The sequence below is a fragment of the Antechinus flavipes genome, chromosome 1 (genome assembly GCF_016432865.1).
Source record: "Antechinus flavipes isolate AdamAnt ecotype Samford, QLD, Australia chromosome 1, AdamAnt_v2, whole genome shotgun sequence".
Taxonomy (NCBI): Eukaryota; Metazoa; Chordata; class Mammalia; order Dasyuromorphia; family Dasyuridae; genus Antechinus; species Antechinus flavipes.
This window is the reverse complement of record NC_067398.1, coordinates 562,831,438-562,847,748: the sequence shown is the minus strand read 5'-3', so window position 1 is coordinate 562,847,748 and position 16,311 is coordinate 562,831,438. Positions and strand designations below refer to the sequence as shown.

Genomic DNA, 16,311 nt, shown 5'->3' with positions numbered 1-16,311 from the left:
TGATGAATGAATAGGGCATGAAGTTCAAAAAAATGAGAAACAAACAAATTAAAAATCTCCAATTAAACTTCAAATTGGGAGTCTTAATAATCAAAGGAAAAATTAATAAAATTTAAAATAAAACCACTAAAGTAAAAACTAGAAGCTGATTTTATGAAAAAGTCTATAAAATAAATTACTTAATATGATTTTTAAAAACTGAAAGAAGAAAATCAAATTATCAGTATAATGAAAAGGGTGAATTCATCACTAATGAAAAAGAAATTAAAGCAATTATTAGGAGAAATTTTGCCAAATATATGCCAAAAAACTGACAATCTAAGTGAAATAGATAAATATTTGGAACATAAGGTTTTGCAAGGGTGAATGTTGAAAACTATCTTTGCATATATTTTGAAAATAAAAAGCTATTATTTTTTTTTAATTTAATTAAACCCCCCCAATATATTACAAAAATCATCTATTATGACCAAGTGGAATTTATTCAAGGAATTAGGGATTAGTTCAGTATTAGAGAAACCATAAGCATAATTGACCATATCAAAGACAAAACCAACAAAAATCACATGATGTAGGAAAAGCTTTTGACTAAATACAAAACTTATTCCTATTAAAAACACAGAAAAACATAGGAATGAATGGAGTTTTTTTAAAAAAATGACAAGTAGTATCTATCTAAGCCCTCAGCAAGCATTTTCTATAATTTGGGATAATTTTGACTCCATGAAATTAACAATGTTTTGTATAAACATGCAGCCAAAATTAGAAAGAAAGCAGAAACTTGGACAAACATAACACTAAGTTTGTCTGACAAAGACCTATTTCTCAAATACATAGGGAACTGAGCCAAATTTATAAAAAGAAGAGCCATTTCCCAGTTGATAAATGGTCAAAGGAGGTGTATAGGCAGTTTCAGAAGAAGAAAACAACTGTATCTATAGTTAAATGAAAAAATGCTCAATCACTATTGATTAGAGAAATGCAAATTAAAACAATTTTGAGGATCACTTCAGAAAACGAAAATGCCAAATGTTGGGATACCACCACATCGTTGGTAGAGCTGTGAACTGATCCAAGCATTCTGAAAAGCAATTTATAATTACGTCCAAAGAACTATAAAACTGCATACTCTTTGACCTAGTAATATCATTATTAGGTCTGTATTCCAAAGACATTTTTAAAAAGAAAATAAAAGAACATATATGTTCAAAAGCATTTATAGCAGCTTTTTTTTTGGTGAAGGCAAAGGTTTGGAAGTAAAGGGGGGTTGCCTATTAATTGGGAAACAGCAGAACTAGTTGTGATGTATGATTAAAATGGAATATAATTGTGTTATAAGAAATGAAGAGTAGGATGCTTTTGGAAAAATCTGGAAAGACTTATATGAATAATACAATGTGAAATGAGCAGAGCCAGGAGAATATTGTATATAGCAACACTAATATTTATTATATGATAATCAATTGTAAATAATTTAATTATTCTCACTAATACAACGATACAAGATAATTTTACAGGACAAATGCTGGCAAATGGTATTCAGCTTTAGAGAAAGAACTGATGGAACCAGGAGATCATTGTACACATCGACATCAATATTATATGATGATCAATTCTGATGGACGTGGCTCTTTTCAACATTGAGATGATTGAGGCTAATTCCAATGATTTTGTGATGGAGAGAGCCATCTGCATCCAGAAAGAGAACTGTGGGAACTGAGTGTGAATCACAACATAACATTCTCACTCCTTTTGTTGTTGTTCTCTTACATTTTGTTTTCTTACTAATTTTCTTTCCTTTTTGATCTGATTTTTCTTATGCAGCAGAATAATTGTATAAATATGATTACACATATTGGATTTAACATATATCTTAACATATATCTTAACATATATGGATTGCCTGCCATCTAGGAGAGAGGGTCGGGGGGCGGGGAAGAGTTGAAAATCTGAAACACAAGGCTATGCAAAGGTCAATGTTGAAAAATTAAATGTGCATATGTTTTAAAAAATAAAAAGTTAAAAAAAAACAAAACAAAAACCAAAAAAAAAAAAAAAAAGGAGAGAGAGAAAGTACTGATGGAGTCTCAATGTACATCAAAATATACTTTTATTTGCTCTATTTTTGTTTCTTTTATGTCTCTGTGTTATTGTTATGTTTGTTTATTTTGCAACATGACCAATATGGAATTAGATTTTGAATGACTTTACATGGGTAAATATATTAAATTGTTTGCCTTTTCACGACAATGGAAAGAGGGAGAGAATTTGAAGCTCAAAATTATTTAAAAAATGTTTTTACATGTAAATGGAAAAATCTTAGAGCTTCAAAAAAGGGGAGAGAAAAGTTGATATTTTTATTTGCTCATTTTTCTTTTTTTAATAGGACTTTATTTTTCTAAATACATGTTTAGATATTTTTCAGCATTCATTTTTATAAAACTTTGTGTTCCAAATTTTTCTCTTTCCCTTCCTTATGTTCCTCCTCCCCAAATCAGAAATATCTGCTCATTTTTCCAGCATATTTAATGACTTGATTTTTATGTTAGTGTTGGACTCTGCTCACTTCTAGACAGGATGTCTGTCCTAAGCTTGTCTTTTATGTCCTTTTGCACCATTCATAGCTTGGTCTGGGAGGTCTATAGATTTCTGGTCCTTCCAAAGTGGTGTAATCTGGATGCAGAGTTTATTCACTCCCCTTCCCTGGTTTGCATTCTGCAAATCCCTCATCCAGTCTGGGTCTGTTAGCTTGTGAATAGTTGAATTTCCATAGATTGACACTGGATTTAGTCACAGTTAGCTCACTGGAATGTTCTGCAGGTTCTGAGTGACTGGACTACTGGCTCCACCTTGATTTTTGATCTGCCCTGGCTTATTCCACTGAAGATTTATGAACTAAAATTGAGTCATTCCTCCTTTCCCAATCCTTTCTCCAAAGATCCCCCTGTCTTTTTCCCCTTCTTGCGATCAGAGCCACACAGCTGTTTTTGGAATTTGCTCCTTGTTACTTATACAGGTATGGCTCTTACTTATTCTCTCATTAACTCAGATCAAGACTGCTCATTTCCACCTTGAAGGAAAAGCATTAGCTTCCTCCTCATAATATTCAGCTCACTCTGAGCTTCCCTCATCCTTCTCCTGCCCCTTTTTTTCTTAAGTTTTTTATATGAGGCACGTCATTCTTTCACTATCTAACAACCTGGCCCAGTTATCAGTTTCTTCATACCCTTTTTCTGCTTCCTCCCCCACTGAAATCTCACATTAACTTTTTGTTTATTTGCTCATTTTTAAAGGAATATTTATTTTGAATAAAATAACAAAAATCTAGGAACTGCAAGGGACTATAAATTCAGATGAGTGAAAAAAAATCGCATTTTTATTTTCACTAACTTTTAATTGAAATTGGACTTTGTTCGGTATTTTTCCTCTTCTCTAGCTTCTGATTCTACAGAATCATTGTCCTTTATAATTTTTATTTTTGGAACTGCAGGGGAATATGAATTTGAATGGGTGAAAAAAATTGCATCTTTATTTTCACTATCTTTTAATTGAAATTGGACTTTTCTGACAGTATTCTTCTGTTCAGTATTTTTCCTTTTCTCTAGCTTTTGATTCTACAGAATCATCATCCTTGATAATTTTTATTTTTGGAACCACAAGGCACTATGAACTTGAATGGGTGAAATAAATTCCATCTTTATTTTCACTAACTGTTCATTGAAATCAAAGATTTCCTTTGATTATTTAAAAAAATAATTGTTCTGAGAAGGAATTCAAAAATCTCAACAAATTGTCAAAGGATCTACAAACCTCTTAAAGTTAAAAATCCCTGGCAGAAATTGATCAGATATGATACTTTATGATTTTTCTTAAGAGCAGCCAGATTCTTCTTGGTCTTGAAAAATTCATCTTCCTTTATACCCTCCCCAACATACCAGTATTCAATATATATTTTACATACTGTAGGTTAAAATTGTGGCTCAATAATAGAGTAGTAAGAACCCCACTACACAGCAAATTTTAGTTTGGACTTTCTGCCATAATAAATAAGGAGTCCTTCCATGAGCACTGATGAAAACTCTGGAACCAGTCCCTCCAAAGCTAAAAGATATTAATTATTAGTGTTTTCTTAAAATTTACATTATATTTACTTTGCATATTTATATTATATCACTTTGCATATGGATCTACAGTTCAGGGCACAAATCTGAGTTTATGATTTTGATCAAGGATTAGATACACATTCTCCTTATCATTGTTATAATAACCCCCTGGCAAAATTTGTAGCTACTTCCCCTTTCTAGTTATCAGCAATTCAGGACAGAAAGTTGCCTCTGTGTGCTTACTGTGGACCTCATTGATCACTCTTGACAGTCATTGATGTGACTCTTGTTTTCCAGTTTTATGTTTTATGTTCATTGAAGAAAGTATTGAATGAATGCATCTGATCATAAAGTTGAATTCCAAGTTTGAGACAATTCTCAGAAGGCATTCTTGAATCCCTGCTTGACAGATAAAATAGGGATACACTAATAAATAATAAGATGCCCTGACACGATTATCTTCAGTCATTATCAACTAAAACTTCTGCATTTTCAGAAAGTATGCAATTGAAATGCTTAGAGTATGGGTCTCCTTGCAGATGGTAAAATTTTGATTTTTTGACTCCTGCCAAAGTCAGTATCTTAAGTAGTTAGCTCTCAAAGATTACTTTGGTTAAAGTGGAATCTGGCAGGAAAAGTATATACAAAGAACTCCTTCTTCTACAATACCTTAGCAATTGTAGAAGCTTTTTGCTTCCTATCTGGTATGTTTTTTAATACTAATTGAAGGTTCTGATATTTCTAGGCTATTGCTTATATTTTCCCCACCCTCCTCTAGAAATTAAAAAGCCTACATACTCAAGTATTAAAGGACTTATTCTCTTCAACTATACAGCACAAATTAATTATTATTTTGCTTTGAACTTAAGGGCAAGACTCCCTATTTTTAGAAGTATCTACTCCCATTTTGGTCCAGTAAGATCTATTTCATATCAGCTCTAGAAAAGCTGTATTGCTTTAATGACAAAGTGAAATACCTTAGTAATAGCAATAAATAGGATATCAGTTATATATAGTGAGGTTCAGTATTTCATTTTGTAACCCAATTTCTGTCACTTTCTCATTAGCATTCTTTGGAGAATAAATCTTATGTCCTTGAGGAAGATGACTATGTCACTTCTTGGTTTTTCATAATTCTTTATAATAACAAAAGAGCATTTATATAGATTCTATTAAGTTCCCTGCATTGTTCTTGGTCATTTACAAATATTTCATTTGATCTTCTCAGCCTCCCTGGGAGAGAGATGCTATTATTACTAATTTTATTTTAGAGTTGAGTAAAATGTGGCAGACAGAGATAGTGACTTGCCCAAGTTACAGAGCTAGCAAGCATCTGAAGTAGGATTTGAAGTCAGATCTATATATATTATTCTAGGCCCAGCATGCTATCCTGTGCACTACCTATATGTCTCATTTTCATTACATACTTACTTCCATTGCCAGTTGTCTAAATATAGTTATCCTCCCAAAAGCTGCCCAATTGATATTCCTAAAATATAAATCTGTCCATGTCACCCCTTTACTGAAATATCTTTAATGGTTTCCTCTTGATTCTAATGTTTTCCATAATCCTTCTCCCATTGTTTTTTGTTCTTTTTCATGTTATTTCCCATCATATTCACTTTGTTTTTAAAATGATATACAATTTCCCTCTATGCCTTTATACAAGTGCCCCTCCCCATATACAGAATATATTCCCTTTTCATTTTTTCCTATCCCTAGTTCTTTATTATTGTTTTGTCCTTCACTTAATACGAAGCAATGCTGAGATGTTATATTTCAATGAGGCCCTTCTAGGCCTCCCTAGTTATTAGTATTTTCTTGAAACTACATTATATTACTTTGCATATACTTTGAATATAATTTTGTGTTATATTTTTCTAGTGTAATACAAGTTCTTTGAAGTTAGGTACTGGTTTTTGTTTTTGTATTTGCCTGCTTAGTCTCTTTTTAAAAGTTTAAAAATTCATTTAAAACTTAAAATACAAAATAATTAAAGAAAAAATTCCACATACACAGCAGAAGAGAGAATTCAATATAAAACACTAAATTCCGTTTCAAGAAAACATATAATATATGCACACAATACATATTTTTAGCTTTAACTCTAAGATCTTCATTACTACCCCTGATTTTTATTACATAATAAGTTCTACTCCTGAACTTTATTTTATGTTTATGTATATCTCTCATTTTTACATTTCGTGAAAGCAGTATATTATTGAATTCAAAATTTTAATCTGTTATTAGTTTTCATTAAATGGACAAATGCATCCCATTCACAATTTAAACTATAATTTCTTGTTGAATATATTCCTCCTTCCTATTTTTCCTCATCATCCTTCTCATCCTATTCCAATTCCTCTTCATTTTTCTGCTTTACTTCTAAACTTGCTTAGAAGGTTAGAAGTTTAGTTTACTGCTACCTTGATCTCCTATTCCTTAACCTAAGCACTCCTCCAAGAATCCTTCGTTTATTTTCTCTCCCACTAGCCCCCATACTACCCCTTTGCCCTCTAGTTTCTTTCTGAATTTGAAGACTTTTATACCCTTCTAGATATATATGCTGTTGCTCTTTAACCCATTCCCAAGGAGAATAAGTTTTCAGTACTACTTACCCTTTCCCCGTTTGTTTCTTCTACACAAATTTTTTCTTTTTTGCCTCATTTATACAAGATAGTTGCTCTTTTTTAAATCTTTCCCTACATTGTTATATATATATATTTTAAGAATCACTCCATCATACTCAGCTCAGCCTAAGCCGAAATCTTTCAAACTACCCAAATAAAAATAACAGTTATAAAAGAACTGATATTTTCATATATAAGAAACAAATGATTTGACCTCATTGAGTCCCTTATAATTAGTCTTTAATATTTATATTTCTCCTAGATGTATGTCACATTTTCCCTTAAGTTATGCTGTTTTTGCCATAAATACCTGACGTCTTTTAGTTCATTAAGTATCCTTTTTCCCCCCATTCAATATTATACTTAACTTTGTTGGGTAAATTACTATTGATCCTAACCCTAGCTCTTTTGTTCTGCAAATATAGTATTTTAAGACTTAAAGTCCTTCAATGTAACTGCTAGGTTTTGGATAATCTAATTTTAACTCCATGTTACAAAAAAAGTTTTTTTCTTTTTACTTTCAATTTTCTCCTTAGTTTAGGAGCTTTGGAACTTGGTTATGATATTCCTTTTAGATGGTGATTGGTGGATTTTTTTTCCTATTTCTGCTTTGCCTAAGAACTTTCAGGGTAGTTTTTCTTGATAATTTCTTGTAATTGAGATTCTTTTTTAAAATCAAAACTTTTAGGCAATTTATAGTATATCTCGATCTGTTCTCCAAATCAGTTGTCTTTCTGATATATTTCTGAAATATTCTGAACATTTCACATTCTCTTCCATTTTTTATTCTAATTTTGTTTTATATTTTCTTTGTCTTAAAATATCATTAGCTTTCCTTTGCCCAGTTCTATTTTTCAAAAAAATTATTTTCTTCTTACAGTTTTTGATTATCTGTTTCAGTTTGGTTGTATTGCTCTTCCCCCTCTCCCTGCCCCCCCTTTTACTCCCCTCCCTCATCTCTCTCATTTAATTTTAAAAATTCTTTTAATGTTCTTCCAAGAAATCTTTTTGTGCTTGGGAATCATCTGACATTTTTTATTGAAAAAGCTGTGGCTTTTTAACGCTTCATTATCTTCCTCTGAATATGAAACCAGACCTTCTCTATCCCCATCATAGTTAACTACGCTTGGTTTGTTTCTCCCCTGCAGTGGCAGCCCAGCTCAGTTCTGTGTCCGGTCAGCACAGCTGTGCTTAAACAGAGGAAGGTCCTTTACTCTTCTTGTACTCCGTGGTCAGAAAGTTTCTACAGCTGAGGCTGCCTCCCAAAGCCAGCTGTCCCCAGGGCTTGTTATTTGTTGATTCTGCAGAATGACCTGGAGTTATTTCTACTTCTCTCTGGCCAAAGCTCTCCCCTGGGGTAACCTTGGGTTGTTTTGGGAGACCAACTGCTTTAACTTGATTTTTGTTTACTTCTGCTGCTCTATATCCCCTCTGAGGCAACGTCTTGTTTTTTCCTATAAAGGAAATTTGGAAAGCTAAAATTTTTCTGACCTACTCCATATCTCAGAATCCTCTCTGACTGCTTATTCTGCTTGCATATATAGTAGGTGCTTAATAAATAAATGTTAATTGAATTGAATTGGAAAATTAGAAAAGGAGAATTGGTTCAGTACATAAAAATTCACTCATGACACACTCTCTGGTAGAAGTTGTTATTTCTGTAGAGCTCACCTTTACTCTTTCTGTAAACACTGCCATAGCTTTGGACTCATATGACTCATGAAATAGGATGTGCTTATTTCCTTAGCTGATATATCAGATTAGACTAATGCTCATGATACTATCCACCTGACAAGCAAAGGCTTGGCCACTTAACAATGACCCAAAGTGAAATCGATATATTTGTCTATCCATCCTTGAGACTGAACTTCATAAATAATATCAGAACTTGTCAATAACAGCCTACTTCAAAAGCAAGAACTATGGAATAACGTGCCATGCTGTCCATAAATGTTCTACTGGTGATCATCAATTTCTTCCAATGGAAACTATAATCTAAAACATTGAGATTGAAGTATTCTGTCTTTTCATAAAGAACACTACTTATTTCAGAATTCTGATAAAAAGGAAATGCTTATTTATAGTTCTTTCTGGAAAAGGTCACAACTTCCTTACATTCAATAATCCAACCCCTCATTAGCTAAAATAAAAAGTATATTTTTCATTGTTTTTTTAACAAATGGAAATTCAAGTTGATGAGGTCCTGGATGGCTGGCGCTATCAGTAGACAAAAACTGTTTTATACTGTCTTGAGGCAAATAGGGAAGAGCACTGATGGGGACAAGTTTTTCACCTTGCAGGGTCTAGCCAAGAAATCCAAGTTATGTCAGACCCCTGAGGTCCACCCTCTGTAGGGGTCATAAGCAGGCTCACCTTTCTGTGTCCTTCAAGAAATCCCAGGTTTGTCCCTGAGATTAAATTTCCCCTATAATTCTGCCAAAAGCCCTCATCATTTTGCACTCCTTTGGGTCAGTGTGCCATGTGGTGTCCTTCCGCTCTCCTCACATGGTCTCTCCTCTCATTCCCCCCCCCCCCCCACTTTGCTCTCCTCTGAACCCCCACCATGCCCTATGATGTCTTTCTCCTTATAGCTAATTAACAGTGCACTGCCAGCTAATGGCATGCTTCAACCTCATGGAAGGTTTCCTTTCTCCTGGCTAATTGGGAGTTCTACTAGGGAACTTGTTTTTCCATTATTAATTATTAAAACCCCCTTCCCTTGCTATGTGCTCTCCCAACTATATTTCAATTCACCATTCATGTATCTTTTGTATCTCTTTTTTTTGTTTGTAACATTTTCTCCTAAATAAATCTACCTTTTGCCAAAGAGAATGGCCATTGTGAAATCTTCCCATGATCAAACCCCTTTGGTGCTTTCCTAAATTACATCATCCATCCACACCGAAGTGACTAAGGAAACTAATCATAGAGTTATCAATGGGGAGCCAGGTATTATGATTTTTATCAACCATACCCTGTATCCTTGTTAAACCACAGCACTATATGTGAAGCTTAAAATGACTCAGCAGGTGCTTACTGACATGCATATAGTACCATAGGTGATGAAAGGGATATAAAAATGTGTAAGGCACAGGCTACTGGGCAGAGAACAGCATGGGCAAAGTCGTAAACTGAAAAGTATAAGTAAAACTCAGAATGCATCTATTTATATTAATTTCATCTCATTGATGGAAGTATTCTTAACAATGATGAAGACTGCATTCCATCCATACCTTCTCATACTGTGCTACTCTTGTCCATGATCTTCTCTAAATTCTTTGAGATGGGGTACATTAAACATTCTGGTGGTCTTTTGGATCTCATGACATTGCATGAATACTAATGGAGAATGTAGCGGGTTCACGTCTGGATTTCACTACATAATTGTTCTACCTCCTTAAAGTCCTTTACAACTCTACATTTATAATTCTATGATACTGTAATCTCTCTGATAACATCCCTTATGGTACTTATTCTGCATCATTTTTAGTTAATAATATGTTTTGGTGTGGTCCCACACACTACACATCTTACTATTTTCCTTGCCATAAATTTTAACTTTAATTCTGGCATTTAATGGCTCAGAGCCATACAATATCAGTGGAAGAATTTTGGTGTGAAAAAAGATATGATTTGCTTAAGAGACAATGTTGAGTTAATCAAAAGCATTGTGCATTTTCCAAAATGGAATCCAATCTAGTCTTTATTTAAGCTTGTCAACTTAACAGTCTTTCCATATATATGCTTAAGGATTAGTTCTATAGGTTGTCCATCTAACTGCAGATCACAGACAATAAAAATTCTTCTTCAAATATTATTTCTTATCTTTTGAATTCAGATTATTCTTCTTTTAAACTGTATACATCAAAATAAAAAAAATCAATTTTCCCCATATGGATAGTTAGATTACATGGATAGTATCTAGCGATTATAGATCTCATTTAAGAGGTTGTTAAATTAGGAGGTGTGTAATCATCATGTTATCCATAAATAGGAGGTTCTGGAGGACCTTGTTATCTTTTAGGAATCCCTTTTGGATTCAGGAATCCGTGTGAAATATCTACCATAACAGTGGCAAATATCTTTGGAAAATATTACTTTTTTTATACATTACTTAATATATGTATTAATATAGTCAGAGGATCATTGAACATTGTTATTTCTGTCGCAAAACTTAAGGACTTATATGGTATTAACCTATTCATGGGGACTTCATATTGTATTATTGAACATTTAAGGATGTATTTTCCCCCTCCCAAATAAATTGCTTTTTAAAAATCAACAAATGGTAGGCATAAGTGACATGTTGATTTTTTTGTAGACCCATCAATGATGGGTCTAAAGATGTGGTCATCTCTTGTTTTTTGGATCCAAATCATTCTTCTTCTAGACTGTATGCATCAATATTACATGTATTGGAGGGTGGGGGGGGCGAGGGGAGAGGGGCAAGGAAGGGGAGAGAGACTTGTTTATCAAATGCTGATGCATGAGAACAATGAAAGTTACTTTTATAAAGGAATATTTCAAGGCTACTTCTCCTCCATGGTCTGTCTCTTTCCCCATCTTATTGTCTCTCCACTCCCAACCCAATTAGTCTTGGGCAAAATACTCTGAAAAAAATAAAACTTGTTGCATTACTATATATTTATATATATATTAAAGTTTCTTGTCCTATATTTATTTTTCCACATGATCAAATGATAACAGCATAGCCAGTATTTAGGGCCTTTAAGGATTACAAAAAGCCTTATAAGTTATTTCATTTGATCCTCATGAAGTCCCTGTGAAATAGATTCAATTGTTATTTCTATTTTTAAGATGAAGAAATTTCTCTGAACCTGAGAGATTAAGTGAATTGTCTAAAGTCACAGCTAGTAAATATCTGATTTGATATAGCAAGATTTGAACTCAGGTTTAAGTTCCAAATCCAACACTCTTCACTAAGCTACCTAGCTGCCAATTATTCTGGGCTCTATTTGACTTTTGAGTGCTATTAGGTATTCCCAATTGGCATAATTCAATGAGAAGTAAATTTCAGCAATAAGCATCTGTTCCATTTTATTAACTCTGTTCCATTTCATTAACTCTGTCCAAACGTGTGTATTGGGATGTCTCCATAACTCCATCCAACTTTCTAGTATCTCAAAGAACAGACTTTCCTTCTTCTCTGCTGAGTGAAATACTCAGGCAGGGGGTAAATAGTGATTAGAACCAGCAGGAGTGACTGTAGAAATAATAGCTAAGGACTAAGTCCAAGAGCCTTTTCACTCACTTTCCTCTCCTGTCTAGCCTTGTTGCTCACTTTTAGTCCATCAGAGGCTCCCTAAATGTGAAGAAAACACCTGGGCTATAACAAAAGAGAAACATAAGAGGAACACAAACAGACTAATCAAGTTATTCTTATCAAGCAAGCTGTCTGAAATATTATATAGCATCTGTGATTTGAGGTTGAAAGATCTCTTCTTCTCTTTCTGCAAAATAATCACTCATTCTTGTTGATGAAACCAGGTGGCTTTCTCTGGAAGTAAAGGTAATTGAGCAGTCCATTTTCTGGAGGAAATTAAGGCAAGAAATAAACCTGGAAGACAACATGGATTCTGTTCCAGAACAATCAAATCATGCCTTTTTCATCCTCTACAAAAGTTTCAATTTTGCCAGGTGTGATGGCACATGTTGTTGATTCTGTTAATGGAGGATATTGGGAGAGTGGGGAGAAAGAGAGGGGGGTAATGGAAGGGAAGAAGGAAAAACTGGGGAAAGGAAAGGTAAGAAAAAAAGAAGGAAAGAAAGAAGGAAGGAAAAAAGGAAGGAAGGAAAGAAAGAAGGAAAAAAGGAAGGATGGAAGGAAAAAAGAAAGGAAGGAGAAAAAGAAGGAAGAAAGAAGGAAGGAAAAAAGGAAGGAAGGAGAAAAAGAAGTAAGGAAAAAAGGAAGGAAGGAAAGAAAGAAGGAAAAAAGGAAGGATAGAAGGAAAAAAGAAAGGAAGGAGAAAAAGAAGGAAGAAAGAAGGAAGGAAGGAGAGAAAGAAGGAAGAAAGGAGAGAAAGAAGGATGGAAGGAAAAAAAGGAAGGATGGAAGGAAAAAAGGAAGGAAGGAAAAAAGGAAGGAGGAAAGGAAAACTTACTTTGATGCAGCATTGTACCCTGGAGACAATCTTGGTTTTCTGAAAGCTCTGTCAGAAGGGCCTTGGCAGGTGATACCTAAGCTGGAATGGCTTTGGTGATGGACTGTGTGTCTATCATTTGAGGACAAGCCAGAAAAAGTGTGATGAGAAAAGACTTCTAATGGCAAGGAGATGGCTTTTTTAGCCACATTAGTTCATGAAGAACTTCTCTGAACTTGAGCTGCCTTGCTGGAAGAAATACCCATGGTAAGGACATCCCAGATCTTTGAACTATACTGAGCATCCACTGTATGTTATAATTAAAATGGACCTTGGGTTCTTCCTTGTAAATGACAGTCTATCCCCTGTTTTGGCACACTACAGGCTTATAGTTGCCCTTTCTTCTCCCTTCTGCCTCTGAATTCCTGCCTATTAATATTTTTAGAGAAATATAGTCATTTGCAGGTGGTAAATAAATACTTATTGAATTGAATAAGATGTTAGAGAATGGCATTTGGGTAGCAAAGAGGATAGATTGCTGGACCTCATCTTCTGCAGTATAAATCTACCCTTAGAAACTTTCTAGCTGAGTGACTCTGGGCAATTCACTCAGCTCTGCCTTAGTTTCCTCGTCTGTAAAATGAAGAAGGAAATAGCAAATTATTATTTTTGCCAAGAAAATGGGATCAGAGAGAGTAAGACTGAACAAAATGGATTAGAGATCTCTTCTGGAATTTATAATACAGAAAAAGAAGAAAATATAAGTTTAAGAAAATACATCTTATCATACACAAGATAGAGAAATGAGCCTCAACAGTATATGCAAGTCCTAGTAAGAAGCCCTGACCTGGAACCAGAAGAGAATGTTCTTCTCTGTCAAGCTTTAAGGAAAATTTTCCCAACTTGTGAACTTCTTCATTCCTGTGTTGTTTGTTTGAAAGGCAGGCAGGTTTCTAGAAACTCTTGTAACACTGACCATAAACTTCATCTGGTAAATGAATTAACTCTGATGCTAGAAAGCCCTGATTTTCCAGAAGATGATGAAACAAAATGTGGAATTAAGCGTAAATCTCTTGACTTAGAGAGCCAAAGCCCAGTCAAGAAAGTACAATTGTTAGAAATTCATAATCAGTGTCTTAAAAGAGATCATGAAAACAGTCAACAGGAAAAAGAACTGACAAGCAGTACAGAAACGGATGAAGATGCTGAGAAACTGAAGGATGGTATTGAATATCCAGAGTCGCCAACTTTCTGATCTTTCATACGATTTTGTGATTGACCAGACTGATCAAAAGGCCACAGAGTGGAAAACATTCACACCCTATGTTCTAAAACAAAAGAAAGGGGGAGATGTTGGAATCTTTACAGACTGCTAACTCATTAGAGTTGATAGATTATTGATCTGATTTTACAAGAAGATGTTTTGGGCCAGAACCTGAAACAAGGTACTAAGTAGAACTAATTGATACAATGCTTGTGTTTGCACCTTTAGTCATTGGAGTTGACACGTTTGGGAAATTTCAGGGTTAAGTATGGGATATCTGAATTCACACCTCCCTTGAAGGTTTTGGGGCCAGAGAGCACTATGGGAGAAAACCCATAATTCCTCTCTTTCTCGTATAAAAGAGACAGACAGAGGCTCTCGGTGAGATTTCAGCAGAATTACGCCAGAAGCTCTCTCTCTGAGGCAAGAGGGACTCAACTTGGTGCTGGCTCTAGAGGCTGAAGAAAGCAGAGGCAGAAGCAAAGGACAAAGCGGCAAGAGCTCTTGGAACCAAGCAGAGAGATATGCCTCTAAGCTAACCGGCTATATTGGAGATAATAAAAGATCTGAACTTTTATCACCTGGCTGTAATTATGGATCTGAACTGATACTAAGGCTGCCTCCAAGAAAACCTCCCCCGAGAAACTTTCCTCGAGAGACCTACCCTCTCCCCCAGAGAGAACTATTTTACTTATTTTAAAAGAAGATCACCACACCTTCGGATCTTGGTTTCAGTGGGGAATCGGAAGAGGAGAGCCTGCCACCACTTCTCTGTCTTTCCTAGTCGTGATTCTGACTGAGTTTATCCGAGCGACCTCCGGACCTCCTTCTCCGAACCTGCGCTCCCTTCTACTCCACCGGTGACGGCTTCGGAGTTGAGCCATGGCCAAGCGCAGGGAGTTCGACTTGACCGGCGCCAAACAAAACACCGGCGTGTGGCTAGTGAAGGTTCCTAAGTATTTGTCTCAGCAGTGGGCCAAAGCCTCAGGAAGAGGAGAAGTAGGAAAGCTGAGAATTGCAAAGAATCAAGGAAGGACTGAGGTATCTTTTACCTTGAATGAGGAACTTGCAAATATCCATGATGTTGGTGGAAAACCTGCTTCTGTTAGAGCTCCCAGAGAACATCCGTTTCTCTTGCAAAGTGTGGGAGGACAGACATTGACAGTCTTTACAGAGAGCTCATCAGAAGGCCAGCCTGAAGAAAATTCTGAGAGCGGTAATAATGATAAACTTTCATTGGAGGGAATAGTGGTACAACGTGCTGAATGCAGACCTGCTGCCAGTGAAAACTATATGAGATTGAAGAGGTTACAGATAGAAGAATCTTCAAAACCTGTAAGATTATCACAGCAGCTGGACAAAGCTGTTACAACAAATTTTAAACCTGTGGCTAATCATCAATACAATATTGAATATGAGAAGAAAAAGAAAGAAGATGGAAAGCGGGCTAGAGCTGATAAGCAACAGGTTTTGGACATGTTGTTTTCAGCTTTTGAAAAACATCAGTATTACAATATTAAGGATTTAGTGGACATCACCAAACAGCCTGTGATATACCTGAAGGAAATCTTGAGAGAAATAGGCATTTACAATGTTAAGGGAACCCACAAAAATACCTGGGAATTGAAGCCAGAGTACAGACATTACCAAGGAGAGGATAAGAGTGATTAGGAAGACCTCATCCATATGCCCACAAGAAGCTGATGACAGGGCCTGAAGTTCTAAAAGAAAGAGAAAATATATGAAACAGCTTTGATAAAAAAAAAAAAAAGAGAAAGATTGATCCTCACCCAATACTCTTTGGTGCAATAGTGCTGGGTTGAAAACTTGTTAATATAGTTTTATGATGTCTAGTCTATCTGGAGTCTTGCTTGGTTTTCCTAGATAGTGATATCTCTGCCTGCCTTTTATCACTTATAGATATCTTCTTCTTCTCTGTTCTTCTTCTTCTCCTTCTCCTCTTCTCTTATATACATAATTGTACACATTTAACTTAGATTGTTTCCTGTCTGGGAGAGGAGAGAGAAGAAAGGTACAGGGAAAAATTTGGATGTCTCAACTCTTTCAAAAAATAAATGTTGAAAACGGTCTTTGCATGTTATTGGAGAAAATAAAATACTATTAATTTAAAAAAAAACCACAGATGCTTCAAATCAAGGCTCATTCTTTTTTATAGTTGTCTACAATTAAGAGAGACATAGTATTCAGGTCAA

The 16,311-nt window shown here is 35.0% G+C and overlaps 1 protein-coding gene across 1 annotated transcript; it reads left to right on the top strand.

Annotated features, from left to right (window-relative positions):
• Positions 1-14,980: 14,980 nt before the first annotated feature.
• LOC127537945 (general transcription factor IIF subunit 2-like) lies at positions 14,981-15,784 on the top strand. The gene has a single exon (XM_051961355.1). It carries the CDS (start codon positions 14,981-14,983, stop codon positions 15,767-15,769), a length of 789 nt encoding a protein of 262 aa, XP_051817315.1. The 3' UTR covers positions 15,770-15,784.
• The last annotated feature ends 527 nt before the right edge of the window (positions 15,785-16,311 follow it).